At 50.1% G+C, this 17,462-nt stretch overlaps 1 protein-coding gene across 4 annotated transcripts; it reads right to left on the bottom strand.

The window, feature by feature from the left end:
* Positions 1–138: 138 nt before the first annotated feature.
* Positions 139–13,464, bottom strand: Tysnd1 (trypsin like peroxisomal matrix peptidase 1). 4 transcript variants are annotated; one of them, XM_057751580.1, is made up of 5 exons: positions 12,262–13,464; positions 10,616–10,746; positions 9,241–9,426; positions 5,406–5,646; positions 139–2,276 (listed from the first exon to the last, which is right to left on the bottom strand). In XM_057751580.1, the coding sequence occupies exons 1-4, from the start codon at positions 13,428–13,430 to the stop codon at positions 5,429–5,431; spliced, it is 1,704 nt and encodes a 567-aa protein (XP_057607563.1). In that variant the 5' UTR covers positions 13,431–13,464; the 3' UTR covers positions 139–2,276; positions 5,406–5,428. The 4 variants fall into 4 exon arrangements, with proteins under 4 accessions (XP_057607563.1, XP_057607562.1, XP_057607564.1 ...); XM_057751579.1 differs by lacking the exon at positions 139–2,276 and having other exon boundaries at positions 4,802–5,646; XM_057751581.1 differs by lacking the exons at positions 139–2,276; positions 5,406–5,646; positions 9,241–9,426 and adding an exon at positions 9,442–9,872.
* Positions 13,465–17,462: the final 3,998 nt, after the last annotated feature.

Genomic DNA, 17,462 nt, shown 5'->3' with positions numbered 1-17,462 from the left:
AACTAACTCTTATAGACCAGGCTGGTCTCGAACTCACAGAGATCCGCCTGCCTCTGCCTCCCGAGTGCTGGGATTAAAGGCGTGCGCCACCATCGCCCGGCTTGGAATCTATATTTCTATATTCTTATTCTTGGACTCTTCAAGAGCCTGTAGCTCTTACTGTAGAGATGGGGCCTTGTGAGATTCCCCGCGTCCACACTGCCATGTTGACCACTGTGGGCATTACACGGCCTTTGTTTCACGGTGGCATCGTGTCTCAAAGACACTCTCTCACAGCAAGCATCTCGGTCCTCTGGTTCTCACAATCATCCCCTTCCTTCTTCTTCTTCATGTTCCCTGAGCCTTAGGTGTGGAGGATGTGCTGTAAGTGTGTCAGTTGGTGCCAGAACTCCATGGTGAGTTTTTCTTTGCCTTTTGACCGTTTGTGACTTCCTGTAATAGCCTAAGAGCCTCCAGATTGCTGGAGGGGGGGGGGAGGTTTCTTTGATGGGAAACTATACTTTGATGGTGAAAGCTATATTTCTCTGTGGATATAAGAATAAGTAGAAGAAGACAGAAATTGTGGTGAGCCCACAAGTATTACACAGTAAGTGGACAGTTGACTTACTGGACTCTCCACGGGAAGCATATACGGACACTCCACCTGGAGAACCCGTTTTTGCAGAGCCATGGGTACACCTGTTCTTTGGATAAGCCACTGCCAATTCTGTAGAAATCTTGGGAAATCACGGCATTTCTCCCTTCCATAAGTATCCCAGCAGTGTATAAACCTGACTTTTCCTGTAGGGCGACTGGATACCTACCCCAATACCATGAAGTTATGGCATGAGTCATTGTTCTCATAGCCAAAATCTATATAAAAATAGTCCCCCACAAGAGATAGAAGAGGTGAACGGAGAAAAATGTATAGCGCTATAAAAACAATTTTAAAAAATAGTTCCCCATACACTTTCTTTATTGACAGTACTCTCTGATAAGAAAGGAGCCTCATATGGGAGGTAACATGTCTGCTCTAATAGCAGACTCAGGAAGGTGTGATCTATTAGTCTTCTGCACTGACTTAACAGGCTACTAATTTCTATATCACCCTTTACCTTGATTTTAACTAACATAGGATCATAGCCCAGGAAATAAACTGTTTATACAGGAAAAAGGTCTGGGTTGCTAAAACTAGCTTTAGAGAGAAAAATCCTCACATGGGCACCCTGTTGGAGTCAAAATCAAAGTCCCCTGGAAGAGACTCCTTTTAACTCAGCCAGCCAGATGCTAATGCAAAATAAGCCCACAGGTTAGTCTAGTTACCAACACTGTGTTCCCAGCCTCAGGGGAAATTTGCAGCCACGCCCGCTCTGAGAGGTAAGGTGCCTCCTTACCAGGTTCACTGGTTTCCTGTGACTCTGTAAAAATGCATGCTTGATACTATTGTCACCGCCTACGGGATTGTTAACTTATCTGCATGCCTATATAAACTGACAAGCTTTGTGAAGATCACCCCTTTTTACCCTTATATGCCTTATGCCCTTATGCTTCTTTTTCTCCCTTCTTTCGTCTTCCCCCAAGGAATAAACATGCAGGAAAAATGTGTCTGAGTCAGTCAGTTCTACCCCTCAGATCCCATTCACGAGCCAGCTTTCGCTTGTTGTAGAAGTCTTTTTCTGATCCCCGAGGGAGTGCTGTGTCTGGTACTTGGCAGCTCTCGATAAGAAATGATACTGGTTTAGGAAAAATGGCGGTAGTGGGTTCTCCTCCAGAGTCCAGGCCACAGTTGTTTGACTGCTGTACCAGAGGAGAGTTCCTGCCCATTGAGTAGACCTTTAGTGTAATTCAGAAAGCTGGTGGTTACCCTGCTGATAACAGTGCCACTGTTACACCACTGGGGACGTCTTGCTTTGCTGGTTGCCGCTGGGATCTGTAGGCTTTACTGACGGGCAGGACGACTGGTTACTTTCCTCCTCTGACATCTTGCCTGGCACCTTCCAGGACTATGAGAGCTGGTCCTCAGAGAGGCTTCGAGGTCAGTTCCTGCTGATTCCTCCAAGCCCTATGTCCAAAGTGTGTACCATCTTCAGCAACAGTATCACACCTTCGAGTTCTGGGAGGCCACCAAGGGCAACTTCAATGGCCTATATTGCCTTGGGAGTCAGGAGAGATCTTTCTTGGCTTACATCTTTCATCCCAGCACTCAGGAGGCAGAGGGTGGTAGATCTCTGTCAGTTCAAGGCCAGCCTGGTCTATATAAGTGAGTTCCAAGACACTCAGAGCTACATAGTGAGACTCTGTATAAAGAGAGAGAGTGGGGGCGGGGGGATGAGAAAAAATAATTCCTATGAAGCATTTCAACACTGTGCCTGGCACCCAGATGTTTGTGATATAACAGATTAAAGATATTTTATACTAGCTTGCCCAAGACTACCCTGTGAAGACTACCGTGTGTATGTGTGTGTGTGTGTGAAAACAGGATTTCAGGAGAGATAGTTCAGTGGTGTTGAAAACCAGTTTCGACAAAACTCTTATATTCCAGGGTAGGAGCGTAAGGACTAGAATTATAGGCCGGGCGGTGGTGGTGCACGCCTTTAATCCCAGCACTCGGGAGGCAGAGGCAGGCGGATCTCTGTGAGTTCGAGACCAGCCTGGTCTACAAGAGCTAGTTCCAGGACAGGCTCCAAAACCACAGAGAAACCCTGTCCCGAAAAACCAAAAAAAAAAAAAAAAAAAAAAAAAAAGGACTAGAATTATTACGCAGAAATAGAACAGCATCGGGAGGGGCATTCAGTAAATACTGAATTTGCCTCATTTATTCTTCCACAGGCTTTCACTCCAAAAGGGGAGTGGGAAGCAGACTTGGTCAGCACGACACAAGGGACGGACCCGAGTTCTCCGACCTTTGGCCCAGGTGGAGCAGATCCACTTCAACACTCAAAATGCTAATTAACCACACCCTAGGCCAGAATCTCGTGTGTAGCCACACCTGTTGCTAACAACTTGGAGAGAGCAAAAATAAGCTCAAACTCTCTGACTTTCAGACAAGGTGGAATAGGCTCACATTTTTGGGTCTCCATAAGTGGTTAAGAGCAATGGCCGCTACTCTTGCTGAGAATCCAAGTTCAAATCCCAGCACCAACTTGACAGCTCACAACACCCCGTAATTCCAGTTTCACGGGGATCTGATGCCCTCTTCTGGCCTCTGAGAGCACTGGGCACATGATGTGGTGTACAGACATGCACACTGGCAAAACACACATTTACTTAATTTTTAATTAAAAAAAGAACTTTCATGTCCAATGTTCTTGATGTGGGGACATGTGACCAATCTTATCTAGGAGACACTGGTGCGTGGAATCACCTCCAGCTGAAAGGGAACTTAAGTGTCCTCCTAAAAATGCCTTGATCTTATCTGTCCACAAGCTCAGGTTGCACCTTCCAGTTCTCTATACATGGGGCACAGACCATAGTCAGAGATGTAGGCATCTTTATCTTCTTCTTCAAGCCTCCAGGGCCTCCAAAGAGAAACAATTGCCTAGGTATGGGTGCAGAGAGCCTTTGGGCCATGGCTGCCTTAACCCTACCTCACAGGGAAGTCTAGGGAAACTGCTGAGTGAATATGGGATCAGTCAGGATTAAGAGATGGTGCAGGCTTGTAAAGCCAGCACTCAGGAGGTGGAAACAGCATGATCAGAAGTGTAAGGTTATTATTGGCTACATAGAGAGTTCAAGGCCAGCCTGGGATACATGACTTTTTTTTTTTTTTTTTTTTTTTGAGATGGGGTCTTTCTACATAGCTCTGGCTATTCTGGAACTCACTAGGTACACCAAGATAGCCTTGAACTCATAAGATCTACCTGCCTCTGCCTTCCAAGTGCTGGGATTAAAGATATTCACCACCACATCCTACTAGAGACAATTTTTTGTTGTTGTTATAATTAAGATTTGGCCAGGTGATGGTGACCCATGACTTTAATCCCAGCACTTGAGAGGCAGAGGCAGGAGGATTTCTGAGTTTGAGCCCAGTCTGATCTACAGAGCAAGTTCCAGGACAGCCAGGGATACACAGAGAAACCCTGTCTCAAAAAAATATATATATATAGGGGCTGGAGAATTGGCTCAGCAGTTAAGAGCACTGACTATTCTTCCAGAGGACCTAGGTTCAATTCCCATCACCTACAAGGTGGCTCACAATCATCTGTCAGAGTTCACCACTTGACAAAGGACTCTCTCTGTGAACTTCTGGGTGACTGAAGCAGCAGGAAGGATTGGTAAACAGAATGTGGAAAATATCCTATTTTACAGATCATTTTGTGTATGTGCATGTGCACACACTTGTGTTTGTTTTCAACAGAGACAGGGTCTCACTGTGTAGCCCTAACTGGTCTGGTCTGGAACTAGCTATGTAAACTAGGCTGGCCTCAAACGGAGATCTTCTGCCTCTGCCTGCCAAGTTCTGAATTTTAGGCAAGTGTTCTGCCAACTGAGCCACGTTTGCAGCCCCCAGTCACTTTTTGTTTATTTGTGTGTGTGTGTGTGTGTGTGTGTGTTGTAGGGGATGGAGACCAAAACCCGAGGTCCGACACACCAGGGAAGTGATCCACCGCCAGGCCACACCCTCAGCTCTCCCACTCCATCCACACCTGGGGCCCATCGTGAACCTCTGCACACTGAGGACGTTCTGCATACACCTGCTGCCAGACCAGCACTTTTCAGGACCCTTTCCACACCTTGGGTGGCATAGATGAATGTGGTTTGGGGCCAGGCTGGCAGACTAAATACAGAGCAGTGGAACCTGCTGGGAAGCACAGCACAGGAGCGTGTTTCTTTGTCAGGTGCTGGCCTGTTCCCCACTATGCTTTTAAGGAAAAGCAGCCGGTATACAGAAGTAAGACCATTCAAAGTGTTTATTCCTCAGCCCCATTCACACACACCACCTACAAGACCCCGAGTCCCAGGCTCTGGACTAGAAAATGAAGGCACTGTGTCAGAGTGAAGGCCGAGGTGGCTTTCGGGGATTTGCCTACGTACTGGTGTGGCAATGGGAAGGCACTCCTGTTATTGGCCACTGGGACTCTGGACTTCCAAGCAGAGGCCTCTACCTGCTGGGTACAGGGGTTGTCAGATGCCAAACAGGGATAGGGGGTGGAATGAGGTTGGACTGCCCTTTCTGCAGCATCTGCCCTATGGACTACAATCCCCAGAAGGCACAATGACAATGCCGAGCCCAGCTCTGGTAAACAGAAGAGACGGGCTCAAGAAAGCACCCCCAAGTCGATCAGAAAGCCACCGAGTTGCACAGCACTTTGCTCCCGGGCAGTCAGTGGGTACGGATGAGGGGTGGCTCGGGGTGTGCCCTGGCAGGTGACTGAGATGTCACATGGCCACATCCATCCACTTCTCACAGCCATAAAGTGGTCTACCTTGTCCCAGAAGAGGGACGGTCTCAGAGCTTGCTCCGCGGGGCTTCAGGCAGGGGCCGCTGCAGCCGCCACACCACCCTGACTGGTTCAGTGGCATGGTCCAGCTCTCGGAGAGCACCCAGGTCGCCAGTTTGGCTGTACTGCTTCAGGGCTGGCTGGAGCACTGTTACAGGAATGCTGAAGTTCAGGTGTGGGTAGGTGGCACCCGTGTTGTTGTCCCGAGTGTTGCTGGCAACGATGCCTGTGGGGGTGAGAGCAATGTGGGTATGAAGCAGCAGATGGGGTGTCCATGGCACAGGGAGGACCTTCTCCCTGAGGAAATCTTGGGGACCCTCTGGGCGTCTGGACCCTCCTTCCCGCCCTGTGACAGGTGCTGAGCTTCCTGCCATGGCTTCCGCTCCTCATACCTTACCCACCACTGGTCACGCTCTCTCTCTCACACCATCCATATAAAACAGCCTAACTCACGCCTTTGGTCATCTTTCTCTCCCGCCCCAAAGGGCAGGATTCAGTGTGTGTTCCCACAGCCTGTGCAGAGGCCCTGAAAACAATGACCAAATGAACCAAAGACAACAAGTGAGCCAGATTCACACTGCTTTATGTCAACTTGACACAAACTAGGTCATTTTGGAAAAGCGAACCTCAGTTGAGAAAATGCCTCTAACACAGCGGCCTGTGGCGGCTTTTCTTAATTGATGCAGGAAAGCCAGCTCACTGTGGGTGGGGCACCCCTGGCCCGTGATACCAGGGGCTCTAAGAGAACAAGCTGAGCAAGCCCTGGAGAGCGAGCCCGGAAGCAGCACTTCTCCATGGTCTCTGCATCAGCTCCTGCCTCCAGGATCCCGCCCTGTTGGAGCTCTTGTCCTGACTGCCTTCCGTGATGGAAGTAATGTGATGTGTAGTAAGTGTAAGCAAGGTGGGCCCTCCCCTCCCACGCTGTTTTTGATCGTGGTGTTTACCACAGCCCCAGAAACTCCAAGCAAGAAGCCTCAGAAGCTTTTTGGTTTTTTTAAAGAGCATTTTAAGGGTTAAAGAGACTGCTCAGTGGGTAAAAGCATTTGTTCCTCTTGCAGAGGACCCATTCCAGCACCCACATGGCAGTTCACAACCAATGTAGCTCCAGTACCAAGGAACCTGAAAGCCTCTTCCGACCTTCGTGAGCACCAGGCATGTTCATGGTGCACAGACACACATGCAGGAAAAATATTCATACACATAAAATAACAGACAAATCTAAAAAAAATATTTAAAAGAAATCACTTTATCATCACAGAAGGCTCAACTCAATATTGGTGCTTCTGTGTATTACTATCTAAACACAGATGCATTGTGTGCCTTCATGCCGCTGCCCTCATTAATATCGTCTGTCATTAAAAGAAAAAAGTTACAACCAACCTGGCCTTGAACTCACGAAGGTCCTTCTACCTCTGCCTTCTGAATGCTGAGTTTAGGGCTATGCACCACATCTAGGCTTCACTGGACACTGGTTTCTAGTCCTCATGCCTCCGGTGCTGGGAATATACCACCATGCCCATTATCAGCCAGGCACTATAATGCAAAGATCGGGGAGCCGAGGTGGCTCAGCGGGTCAAGGTGCCAGCTTTACAAGCCTGGTGACCTGAGTCTGACACCTGGAGCCATTGATGGAAGGAGAAATTCTACTCCAGAGAACTCCCTGGACCTCCACGCTTGTGCCACAGCACACCTGCATCTGATACACATACATACACCAGTAATAAATAACTTTAAAATCACTGTAAAGGGGCTGGAGAGATGGCTCCACAGTTAAGAGCACTTGTTCTTGCAGAGGACCTGGTTTGATGCCCAGCACCCACATGGGGGGCACTAACTCTAGTTCGAGGATCTTATACTCTCTTCTGGCCTCCACAGACACCAGCATGCACATGGTGCACACACATACATGCAAGTAAGGCATTCACACACATAAAATAATCCTTTTTTACTTTTTTCCCCTTCCTTCCTTCCTTCCTTCCTTCCTTCCTTCCTTCCTTCCTTCCTTCCTTCCTTCCTTCCTTCCTTCCTTCCTTCCTTCCTTCCTTCCTACTTACCTACCTACCTACAGGATTTCTCTGTGTAGCCCTGGCTGTCATAGAACTTGCTCTGTAGACTAGGCTGGCCTCAAACTCAGAGATCCATCTACTCTGTCTCCCAAGTGCTGAGAGTAAAGGCATGTACCACCACCACCCAGCTTAAATTAAAAAAAAGAAAAATTAAGCTAAAAAAAGTAAGGTTGCCTGTGATGGCTCATGGCTGCAACTCCAGCATTCAAAGGGCTAGGTCAGAAGGACAGCTCTGAGTTCAAGATCTACCTAGGCTACACAGCGAGTGAAGGCCAGCTTAGCTAAGAGTGAGACTGGTCTTGAAAAAGAAAAAAAGAACTTGCGCACAAGTGTTGAGACACCTGCTAAAGTCGTGGCTCACGAGGGGGTAGATTTAAATTCTACTCGTATGCTAGAACTTCAAATAAGAGCATACATATAGACTGCCAAGAGTAAGGTTCGTCACTGGAGGAGACGGGAGCTAGAATAAGGTAAAAGCAGTAGTGACTAGCACACGAGGGTCAAACGGCGCTACACACACACACAACCTGGGAGGCGCCACGCAGGGGCTGTTTGCTGTGCTACCAAAACAGACTCCAGTTTGGTGCTTTGGTGTTGTCCTCGTTTTAAACTGTGGCTACCTTTTAACCCACGGCTGTCCGAATCGGCCAACTGAGACTCTGCTGCAATTGGCAGGGGTTAGACCATGAGAGCCGCAGTGTATGGGAATTCTGCTCTCTTGGGCACCGACTCTTGCAAAGCTAGGAAGGGAACTTAACAAAAATCTCTGTCCCTCTAAAGAACTCAGGATTCAAAGACTGAGGTGGAATCCTGCTCCTCGGAGAAGCTGAACAGCAAGTAGCTCACCTCAAGTCCCTCCTCAAGCCCTGTGCTTCTCTTTGGCCCTCCTTAAAAACCCTTTTCCACCCGGCTCCTCCCTACCACTTCCAGTAAGCTAATTGCTGGCGTAACCTCCTGATCACAGGTGAATCTTATCTAATCAAACACATCTTTGCATCCTGAAACAAATGTTCCAGAGCATAAACAAAGTAACACGCTTTAGAATAACAGTCTACAACAGTTTTGCCCCTTCATTGGTGTGTTTGGTGCTACACATCAAATACTCAACCAACTCTGACTTAAAAAAATCCCGACTTCATCACCAAAGCTTAAATACTGGAGTACACCTGCAATCCCAGTATTTAGGAGGTAGAAGCAAGAGAATTAGGAGTTCAAGGCCATCCTTGGCTATACATTACTTTCGAGGCCATCTCAGGCAACAGGAGACCCTATCTCCAAGCAAAACAAGGACTGGACAACCACACACACGGTAAAAAGGTTCCTCTCTTCTTGAGACTTCCTGGGTCATTACTTGGCTTTGACGTCAATCTGTTAAGTAGTGTCTGTCCATTTACCCCTGCCTGTCCCTCTATCCTGTGGTCTTCATGATCTTATTCACTATTTCACAAGCCCAGCTCTGTAGACTTTTGAGTTTGTGACCCCGCCCATGACTAACCCAGCTCCTAAACTTCAAAGACTAAATGGAATTTAGTGACTTACCTGGTCACAGCAGTGGCCAGGTCCAGGAGAGGACCACAGGCCTAGCTAGCTCTGCCCCTCTCCCAGCTCAGCAGCAGATAGCTGAAAACATGGACTAACTCTGGAAACAAGGCCCACCATCATCCCAGAAGGGGCTCCTAAGATGGATGCAGGGTATCACTGGCAGGATCAAGGCTCTGGCAACAAGGATATTGGGAGTAGAAGGAACTAGTTACCCAAGAGGTCCCCTGAGCGCGTGGAGAAGAGGGGTCCTCCACTGGAGCCACCATGCACGGCACACGTGGTCTGTAGCATCACTGGGGTGTCATCCACATGCACCACGGCCGACAGGATGCCCGAGGTCACCGAGGGCCCACAGGCCTGGCCAAAGACACCAAAGCCCACCACACTGACAGGCTCACCTGCCAGACAGGGAAGGAGAGAAGCTGGGGACCTCCATTCTATGACACTTCCCCACCCTTTCCAAAGGTCTAGTCCTCTCCCCTTTGAGCGCCTGTTCACCCCCTCCCACACTCCTGGGCACCTTCCCCATGAACCCTGCAGGGAGATGCAGAATTCTTTGTGTTCCCAGTTGCATGGGTCCACCCACTACTCTGGGGCATCAGGCAGACCTCCAGTCCTAACTCCCTCACCAAACGGGGTAGTCACTTTTGAGGCTGCTGTCACCTAGCTCATATGTGTACTAAACATTTATTTCTCTCTGGGACCAAATCTCTTAGTGAAGACATGGTAACGGCAGCCATAAGGTAACTCCATCTTCTTCCCCCACAGGCTTGTGCCTCACAGGCACGTCATGACCAGTCCTCACCACGCCAGGAGCGGCAGTCCCATTTGACTAAGGTGCAAACTGAGACAGGGTGCAGTTGAGGATCTAAGGACACCAGCGACAGAGCTGCTAGCCCAGAGGACCTACCTCTTTTGTCACCATGTGAAATGGAATAATTGGGACTGGAGATGCAAGTCAGCTGGTGGAACGCTTGCCTAGCATGCGCAAACCCTGGGTTGGCTCCCAGGACCCCATAAACAAGGTGTGACATCATACACTTGTAATAGAACTTAGGAGGAAAAGGCAGGAGGATCAGAAGTTCATGGTTATCCTTGACCATATGGTATGTGTATGGACAGCTGGGTTACCTAACACCCTGTCTCAAAATATATAAAATAAGGAAGGACGACATACATCTATACTTATGTAGTAGGGTCAGACTTTATAAAATAAAGGAAGGACGACATACATCTACACTTATGTAGTAGGGTCAGACTTTATAAAATAAGGAAGGATGACGTACATCTACACTTATGTAGTAGGGTCAGACTTTCACCTAAATCATGCCACTGGGGCTCCCAAGGCCCAGAACCCCATCCCACACTACTGCAGACCCTCAATAGGGTATCCATTTAGTTCAGCACTTAGGGTGTCTTGAAACACCGGAAGTCTACAGTAAAACCCCCAAAACTACACTGAAGCTCCCAACTCACTGAAGCAGGAACGGGAAAAGGAGCTGGCTGCCAGGTCTGGCATGGTTAGTGTCAACGCTGACCCCCTGGAGTCCGGCCGGGTCCCCCACCACATTGGACTCTGCCCTTTACCTTCATGGAAGTGCTCGGTGGGGACAGGCGTGGGGACACCATCCAGGTCCTCTTCCAGGCTCACCACTGCTATGTCGTATGGAGAGGTCTCCTGAGTGGCAAATACCACTCGTCCCCAGATTGCCACATTCCTGGGGACACAGGAAACAAGTGACAAGCTAGCCTTCTGATGCCTTAGCACTGGGGAGAGAGCAATATGAGAGACAATAAAAGTCAAGGGATGGGCTAGTTTCAGAGGCACACACCTTTAACCCTAGCACTTGGGAGGCAGAGGCAGGTGGATCTCTGAGTTCCAGGCTAGCCAGAGCTATATAACAGGATTCTGTCTTATTTTTTTAAAAAAGTTATGAATTGAAATCAGAGCATAATGAACATTGATGCCAGCCCTGAAACCTTAAGCAGATGTGCTTTACAAACTGTAGTGCGCTTCTACACACTGCTTATGCCTTGTCATAACAAGCACCGGATACCTAGGGAGTGCTGTGACCAGGCCTTGTTGACGCTTGTGGCTATTGTCTTCTTAAACCTACAAACAAGGCACTGGCATTATTTCCTTTAAATGGTATAACTGAGGCTCAGAGAGGATGAGCAACCTTCCAAAAGGTCACAGAGCAAATAAGAAGCCAGGGCAAACCTACCAGGATTCTGTACTCATTGATGGGCAGGAATGGGGGCGAGGACTGTCTTTTGTTTATTTGTTGAGACAAGGTCTCTCTGTGTAGCCCTAGCTGTCCTGGAACTCAGCAACTCAGCGTGTAGACCAGACACCAGGGTACCTTAGCTCAATCTACCCTGCTGCTTTCAGAAAAGCCTAACAAGTTCCTTAAGATCAGCAGTCAAGGGGAGAGGAATCCGGGGACACAGCCATCCTCCGTTTTCACTATGAAATCATGGCTGTTCGGTTTGCCGCCTGTGGGGACTCTGGCAAAGCACACAGGGCTAACCTCAGTTCAGAAAGGCCTGGGCTGTTAGGCGAGGGCCAGGCTTAAAGCCAAGGTGCTACTCAGTCCTCAGTTCCGCACCTGGGGCTACAGAGGAACTAGGAACATAGAAAAGCATGCCAGGAGGCCAAGGCCACTGGCTCACTGCCAGAGCGAGAAATGGGGGTAAAGGTGCTTCTCTCTACAGAGGGAGTAAGGCGACAGTGATAAGTCCCCGCATAGCTGCGCTCTGGGGTCACTCAGACTGTTCAGAACACAGCCATCTGCACCGGCCCAAGCCCGTTTTCATTAGGATAACCCTCATCTTCAGGTGGCAGGGCAGCCCTGGTGACTCTAAGGGGACCTCACCGCGTAGGGCCATCTCATCACCTCGGGACCTTCATTTACCACTTACACTGTAGTCTTATGGGGTTTAAGTCCTTATGGTATGTGTTCCCTGGTCAAAGGGCTTTAATGGGGCCTGAACTGCAAAAGCAAAGAGACAGAGGAGCTGCCCTGTTTCAGGCTAGTTGAGGGGCTCAAAGGCACCCAGCTTGTGCCTAGCAGATTGCTCAAGTTCCACGGGGGCCCACTAGGAGATCCGGATCTGGAGATCCTCACAGTGTCAAAATGAACCGAGGTCTCTAACAGTCTCTACAGGACTAAGATTGTCCCGCATGGCCTCCACACTGGTACCTGGTGAGGGGAGGCAGCCCTGGGTCTTACTTGGGGATGGCCGAGCGCACCAGGACCCTGGTTGCTTCCCGGGGAGCCACGTGCCGGCAAGTCACCACCAGGCGAGGCGCCACGGCCACTCCGGAACCCCACACAGTACCACACTCCACCAGCACGGCCGCAGCTGCCCACGGGGGTCCGAAGTCTCTCAGGGGCGGGCCCCACGGGGAGCCCACCTCGGGTGGCAGCAGCAGCGCCAGGGAGGCGGAGCCCGGATGCAGGCGAGCCAACGCGGAGCGAGCGACCTGGAGTAGCGGGGCGGCGGCGCAAAGCAACGTGAGGCCCACCCACTCGCGGGCCTTCCAGCAGAGAGGCGCCGCCACCAGCGCCACCAGCGCGCCCGCGGGCCGCGCCGCGAACACTCCGCCGCCTTCCGTGCCCGGCAAGCAGCGCGCATCGGTGAGCAGTAGCGGTCCCGAAGCATTGCTGAGCACGCCGCGGCTCAGCGTGTTCAGAAAGATGTCCGGGCAGAAGGCGCCGAACGGAGAGCCGCAAGCCAGCAGCGGGGTGCCCTTGGCCACGGTCCCCAGCGGCGCAACGGTCACGGCCGGCCCCCGCCTCTCCTCCGCCGCCTCACCCGATCGCACCCGCAGCAGCGCGAACCAGCCGAGCGCGCGCAGCTGGTCCTCCTCCTCCTCCTCCGACACCGCATCGTCGGGCGCCGAGCTCACGAAGTGCCATTGTTCGGCCGCTTCGGCCCCGAAGAGTTGTGCGAAGTGGGAGCGGAAAGCAGGGCAGCTGATCAGCAGTAGTAGCTGCGCGGGCCGCGGGGGCTGGAGAGGCCGTGCCCGGACCCGGCCGGTGGTGCCGGGTTCGAGGCCCACGCTTGCACACTGAGGCGTACACAGCCCCGGGAGTTCCTGCTCTGCGCGACCGGCGGGGCTAGCAGCCGTGGATCTCCACTGCACGTGCAGGCGTAGGTCATCGCTGCAACTGTCACCGGGTAGGAAAGTGGCACCCGTCTGGGTCAGCGCCGCGCTGCCCGTCCGCAGGAAGGGGGTGAAGATGCCCCCGTGACACAGCACAAGGCCTGGGTTGCGGCTCAGGATCACCCCGCTGCAACTCCACGAGCCTACGTCGGATTGCCCGGCCCGCGAGGCGCTCACCACGCAGCCCGCCTGCTCCGCCACCTTCATGGAGGGTCCCCACTGCCGCCCCATGGCTTCCCCAAGACGTCGCACAACGGCTGTCACCTCAGAGCGACCGGCGCAAGCACTGACTCAGGTCTCCTCGTCGAGCCCGATTGGCTAAGCCCCAAACGACCGTTTCTATTGGCTGGGCATGACGCCGAGTAACGATTGGCTACTGATGCTTATCCTTTCCCCGCCCTCTGGTTTATCCAACCAACCTGGGGCTCTTGGGAAAGGGGTTCTTAGGAGGAACGTCCTGGGTGAAGACGTGTAGCAGCACAGGGAGACCGACGAGGGCGTCACTCCCTGGTCGAATTTCGTACTTGGACGGCATATTAGTGGTCCCCACAGCCTCTGCACAGCTGTAAGCAACCTCTGTCCCTGAAGCTGGAACAATATAAACCAAGGGAACCCTTGGTGGATTGTCTACTTTGAATTTTAAAGTAAATCCTATAACAATCCACCAGGGGGCACACGACTCACAAAATTGCTCGTAGGACAGCTATCTCACACCACCAATCTAGCTTTGTTTTTGAGACAGGGTCCAACTATGTAGCCCACACTGGCATCGAACCTTGGCGATCCTTCTGCCTCAGTCTTTTATAGTCCTGGGATTAAAGCTGTATGCTACCACAAATAGGTTAAATTATCTAACCATACATTATACTAACTAGCAAGCACATTTCACATGACGTTTCTTTTTTCTTTTTTTTTCTTTTTTTTTTTTTTTGTTTTCCAGACAGGGTTTCTCTGTGGCTTTGGAGCCTGTCCTGGAACTAAAGCTCTGTAGACCAGGCTGGTCTCGAACTCACAGAGATCCGCCTGCCTCTGCCTCCCGAGTGTACCACCATCGCCCGGCTTCACATGACGTTTCTAACCACGGATCAGGATTTACATTAGACCAGGGGGATACTTTGTCTTTTAAAGTCCAGAATGAAAATGGTTCAGGTTTTGTGGACTGTGCAGTATTCACCTCCAAATACTCAGCACACAACCCTAACAGCCTCATAAATTATAATTTCATGCATGGAATCACAAAATTGTGCTCCTCCAGTATTCACAAGTGTGAAAATCAAGACTGGAGAGAGGGCTCAGCAGTTAAGAGCCATCCATTACTGTGCTTACTGTGGACCCTAGTTTGGTTCCCAGTACCCACATGGCAGCTTACAATTGCTTCTCATTACAGTTCCGGGGTATCCAATGCAAAATTCTGGTGCCTGCTGTCTACTGCTGCACTGTACATAGACTCAGGCAGGCTAACACATACATGTAAATAAAATAGAAAAGGTCACCACTTCCCAAATCATGTCCGAGGACAGGTGAGAACAGGTATGTTTGGAGAGATTTCACTCTTAGAGCAGTGCCACAGCTCGAGAGGGATGCTTGGGTCAGTAAAGTGTGTTCATGTCTAGTAAGACTTCTAGCATTTAACTGTGAGCATTAATGAAAACATAGCCGCTTGTTGCTTTGTTGTATAACTTCTCCGAATAAAGTTGACAGTGCTGTTGCTTCCCCGGTGAGCACACCTGATGCTTCCAAGGCAGCTGGGGACACAACCTAGCTAATATAGAAAAACAGCTGAGCAGGGTAGAACTGCAATTAAAGCAGCCACCCCAGGGTAAGCAGTCCTGGTTTGCTGACACAGGTGACCACAGATCTTCTTTCCCCAACTTCCTGGCAGTTAAGACTTTCTAGAACCCAACGATTTCCCCTGGATGCCCCTCAATCCTCCGATACCCTGTTCCTTATGAAACTTTTCTGTTTAAGGCAGACCACAGTACAGCAATCAGTCAGCCAGCAGTCGGTGGCTGACCTCGGTACTAGACTCTCTGCCCCAGCAAACATACCCTTTGCCCACAGAACCACAGTCTCTATCCACTGCAATGGTGACCACAGGACACATCCAGCACCATCCTTCCTTTGCCTTAAAGAACCTGCTGTGGCCAGGTGGTGGTGGCGCACACCTTTTAATCCCAGCACTCTGGAGGCAGAGGCAGGTGGAGCTCTGAGTTTGAGGCCAGCCTGGTCTACAGAATGAGTTCTAGGACAGCCAGGACTATTATACAGAGACACTCTGTCTCGAAAAACAAACAAAACAAACAAAAAATCCTGTTGTGGTTTTTATTATTATTATTTTTATTTTGTTTTTTGTCCTATGGTGCTTTCTTTTTCTTTTTTTGAGATAGGGTTTCTCTGTAGCTTTGGAGCCTGTCTTAGAACTTGCTCTGTATACCAGGCCATCTCTGCCTCCTGAGTGCTGGGATTAAAGGTGTTCACCACCACTGCCTGGCTCCTCTGGTGCTTTCTATAAGCAACTGTAAAGGCGGAATCACAGGTGATGATTCACTCCAATGCTGTGGAATAAGAGCTGTTAGTATGTTCAAGCAGAGATGGCCAACCTCAGGTCCACAGCATATGCAAGGCGCTCAAACAGTACGTTTGCTACCATCAGTGCCCAACCTTTTCCTTTCTCCCTATCTGTAAGAATAAAATTTTGTTTTTCCTCCCAACACAGGGAAAACTGCACGTCCACTCTGAACAAATCAATGAAAAAAAGAGGCAAGTTCATTTTAGCTTTTTATTAAAATGCTTAGGATACAGACTGACCTTCCTTTGTAAATGACAGCTTTACTTTTGCTGAAATGGGACACATGTACACTCTGATATACAGAATGGAGTCTCAGTTCATCGGAGGCCCTGACCCTCGGGTGGAGTTGTGCTCACTGCAGCAGCTTCTTCTGGCCACCTTACCTAAGATGGTGTCTGTGGGGCAGGAAACAGACTGGTGCCACTTTTCAGTAATCTCTTTCTCCAGTGGCCAGAATAAACCACTTTCACAAAGAGCCACCCTGGGCAGAGTCCAGTCTTCTAGCTTGCTATAGGGCGATTAGGGACAAATGAGGAAGACAAACAAGAAAACCAACACTGAGGCAATCACTGCTATGTGCCTGGACAGAGACCATATGGGCAGCCTTTAGCCAAAGGTAGTGAAAAGCACACCAGGTACCTACCCTAGTTCACTCGCCGTCAGCTAGATTCCTTCATTAAGGTTTAACAACCCTTTCCACACCGACAGTTCTCATTCCACCTATTCGTGGGTGAACAATGCATGTACTTTACAGACAAGATAACTCACCAAGCCTCTACATTGGGAACCTGGCAGCGTGAGAGAACACTGTCCCACAAGCTCAGTGCTCAAAACTAACATGTGAGAACTCACTCTCCAGGAGTGTGCTACCCATCTTCCCTATCCTCTTGAGGACACAAGCCTGTCACAATGCAGCAGAATCGTAATTTTCACCTAAGAACCTACCTCTCACCTTGCAGTAAGGGAAGCAAGAAGCAAGACACCCTCCCTTCTGCAGACCATCTCCTCGCCTTTCATCTACTACAAGGGGAGAATATAAAGTTAACATCATGAAAACCCAAGACAACGAAATGCTGTAAATATCACATTCATAATCCTCAGAGGACTGCCGCTTTCCCGCCAGTGCTCACTGCTCCCAGGGGGTGCCCCAGAGCCAGACAGGAAGGCCATTTCATGTTTCCTCTGCTTCCTACTGGAGTGGAAAACAGGAGCCCACTGAATATTTCCTAGGTGCACTTGTTGCTACCAGAGCAGACGGAGAGGTCCTCTACCAACAGAATTCAGAGCCTTAAGCTGTTGACTGTGACCTGTGTCCCCTCCTGTTCAGAACATGTCTTCCCTCTAGAATTACTCAAATGCTTCTGAGACACTCTTAGCATGGGGTCTACATGAGAGACGTTAACTCTTCCATGAGGCAAAAGTCACTTTTTATATCTACAGTGAAAAAAGCAAGGTGCTACACAGAAATGAAATTCCACAACAGTATAAAAGCAAAACCTGTTGACCGCAAACTGCAAGTAAAGCTGACAATGTAACAATGACGCTTTCCCACTCCACGTGAGGGCCTCCCCTGACCACAGTGGAGACCGCCCCGGGAAGGCCAAGGCACCGTCCTCTCCTGGCACTTGTGCTCAGGTGCCACCTCCAACAAGGCAGTTACACAGCGGAGCTCTGGCCTCCAGCGCGCTATCTGT

This window comes from Chionomys nivalis, chromosome 19, assembly GCF_950005125.1.
Source record: "Chionomys nivalis chromosome 19, mChiNiv1.1, whole genome shotgun sequence".
NCBI classification, from domain to species: Eukaryota; Metazoa; Chordata; class Mammalia; order Rodentia; family Cricetidae; genus Chionomys; species Chionomys nivalis.
This window is presented reverse-complemented; position numbering and strand designations above follow the sequence as displayed.

Coding starts and splice junctions, on each gene's coding strand:
- Tysnd1 (XM_057751580.1), bottom strand. CDS start 13,430: ATGGGGCGGCAGTGGGGACCCTCCATGAAGGTGGCGGAGCAGGCGGGC. Junction 9,427..10,615: donor CACCGAGCACTTCCATGAAG/GTAAAGGGCAGA, acceptor CCTGTCTGGCAG/GTGAGCCTGTCAGTGTGGTG. Junction 5,647..9,240: donor GCGCTCAGGGGACCTCTTGG/GTAACTAGTTCC, acceptor TCACCCCCACAG/GCATCGTTGCCAGCAACACT.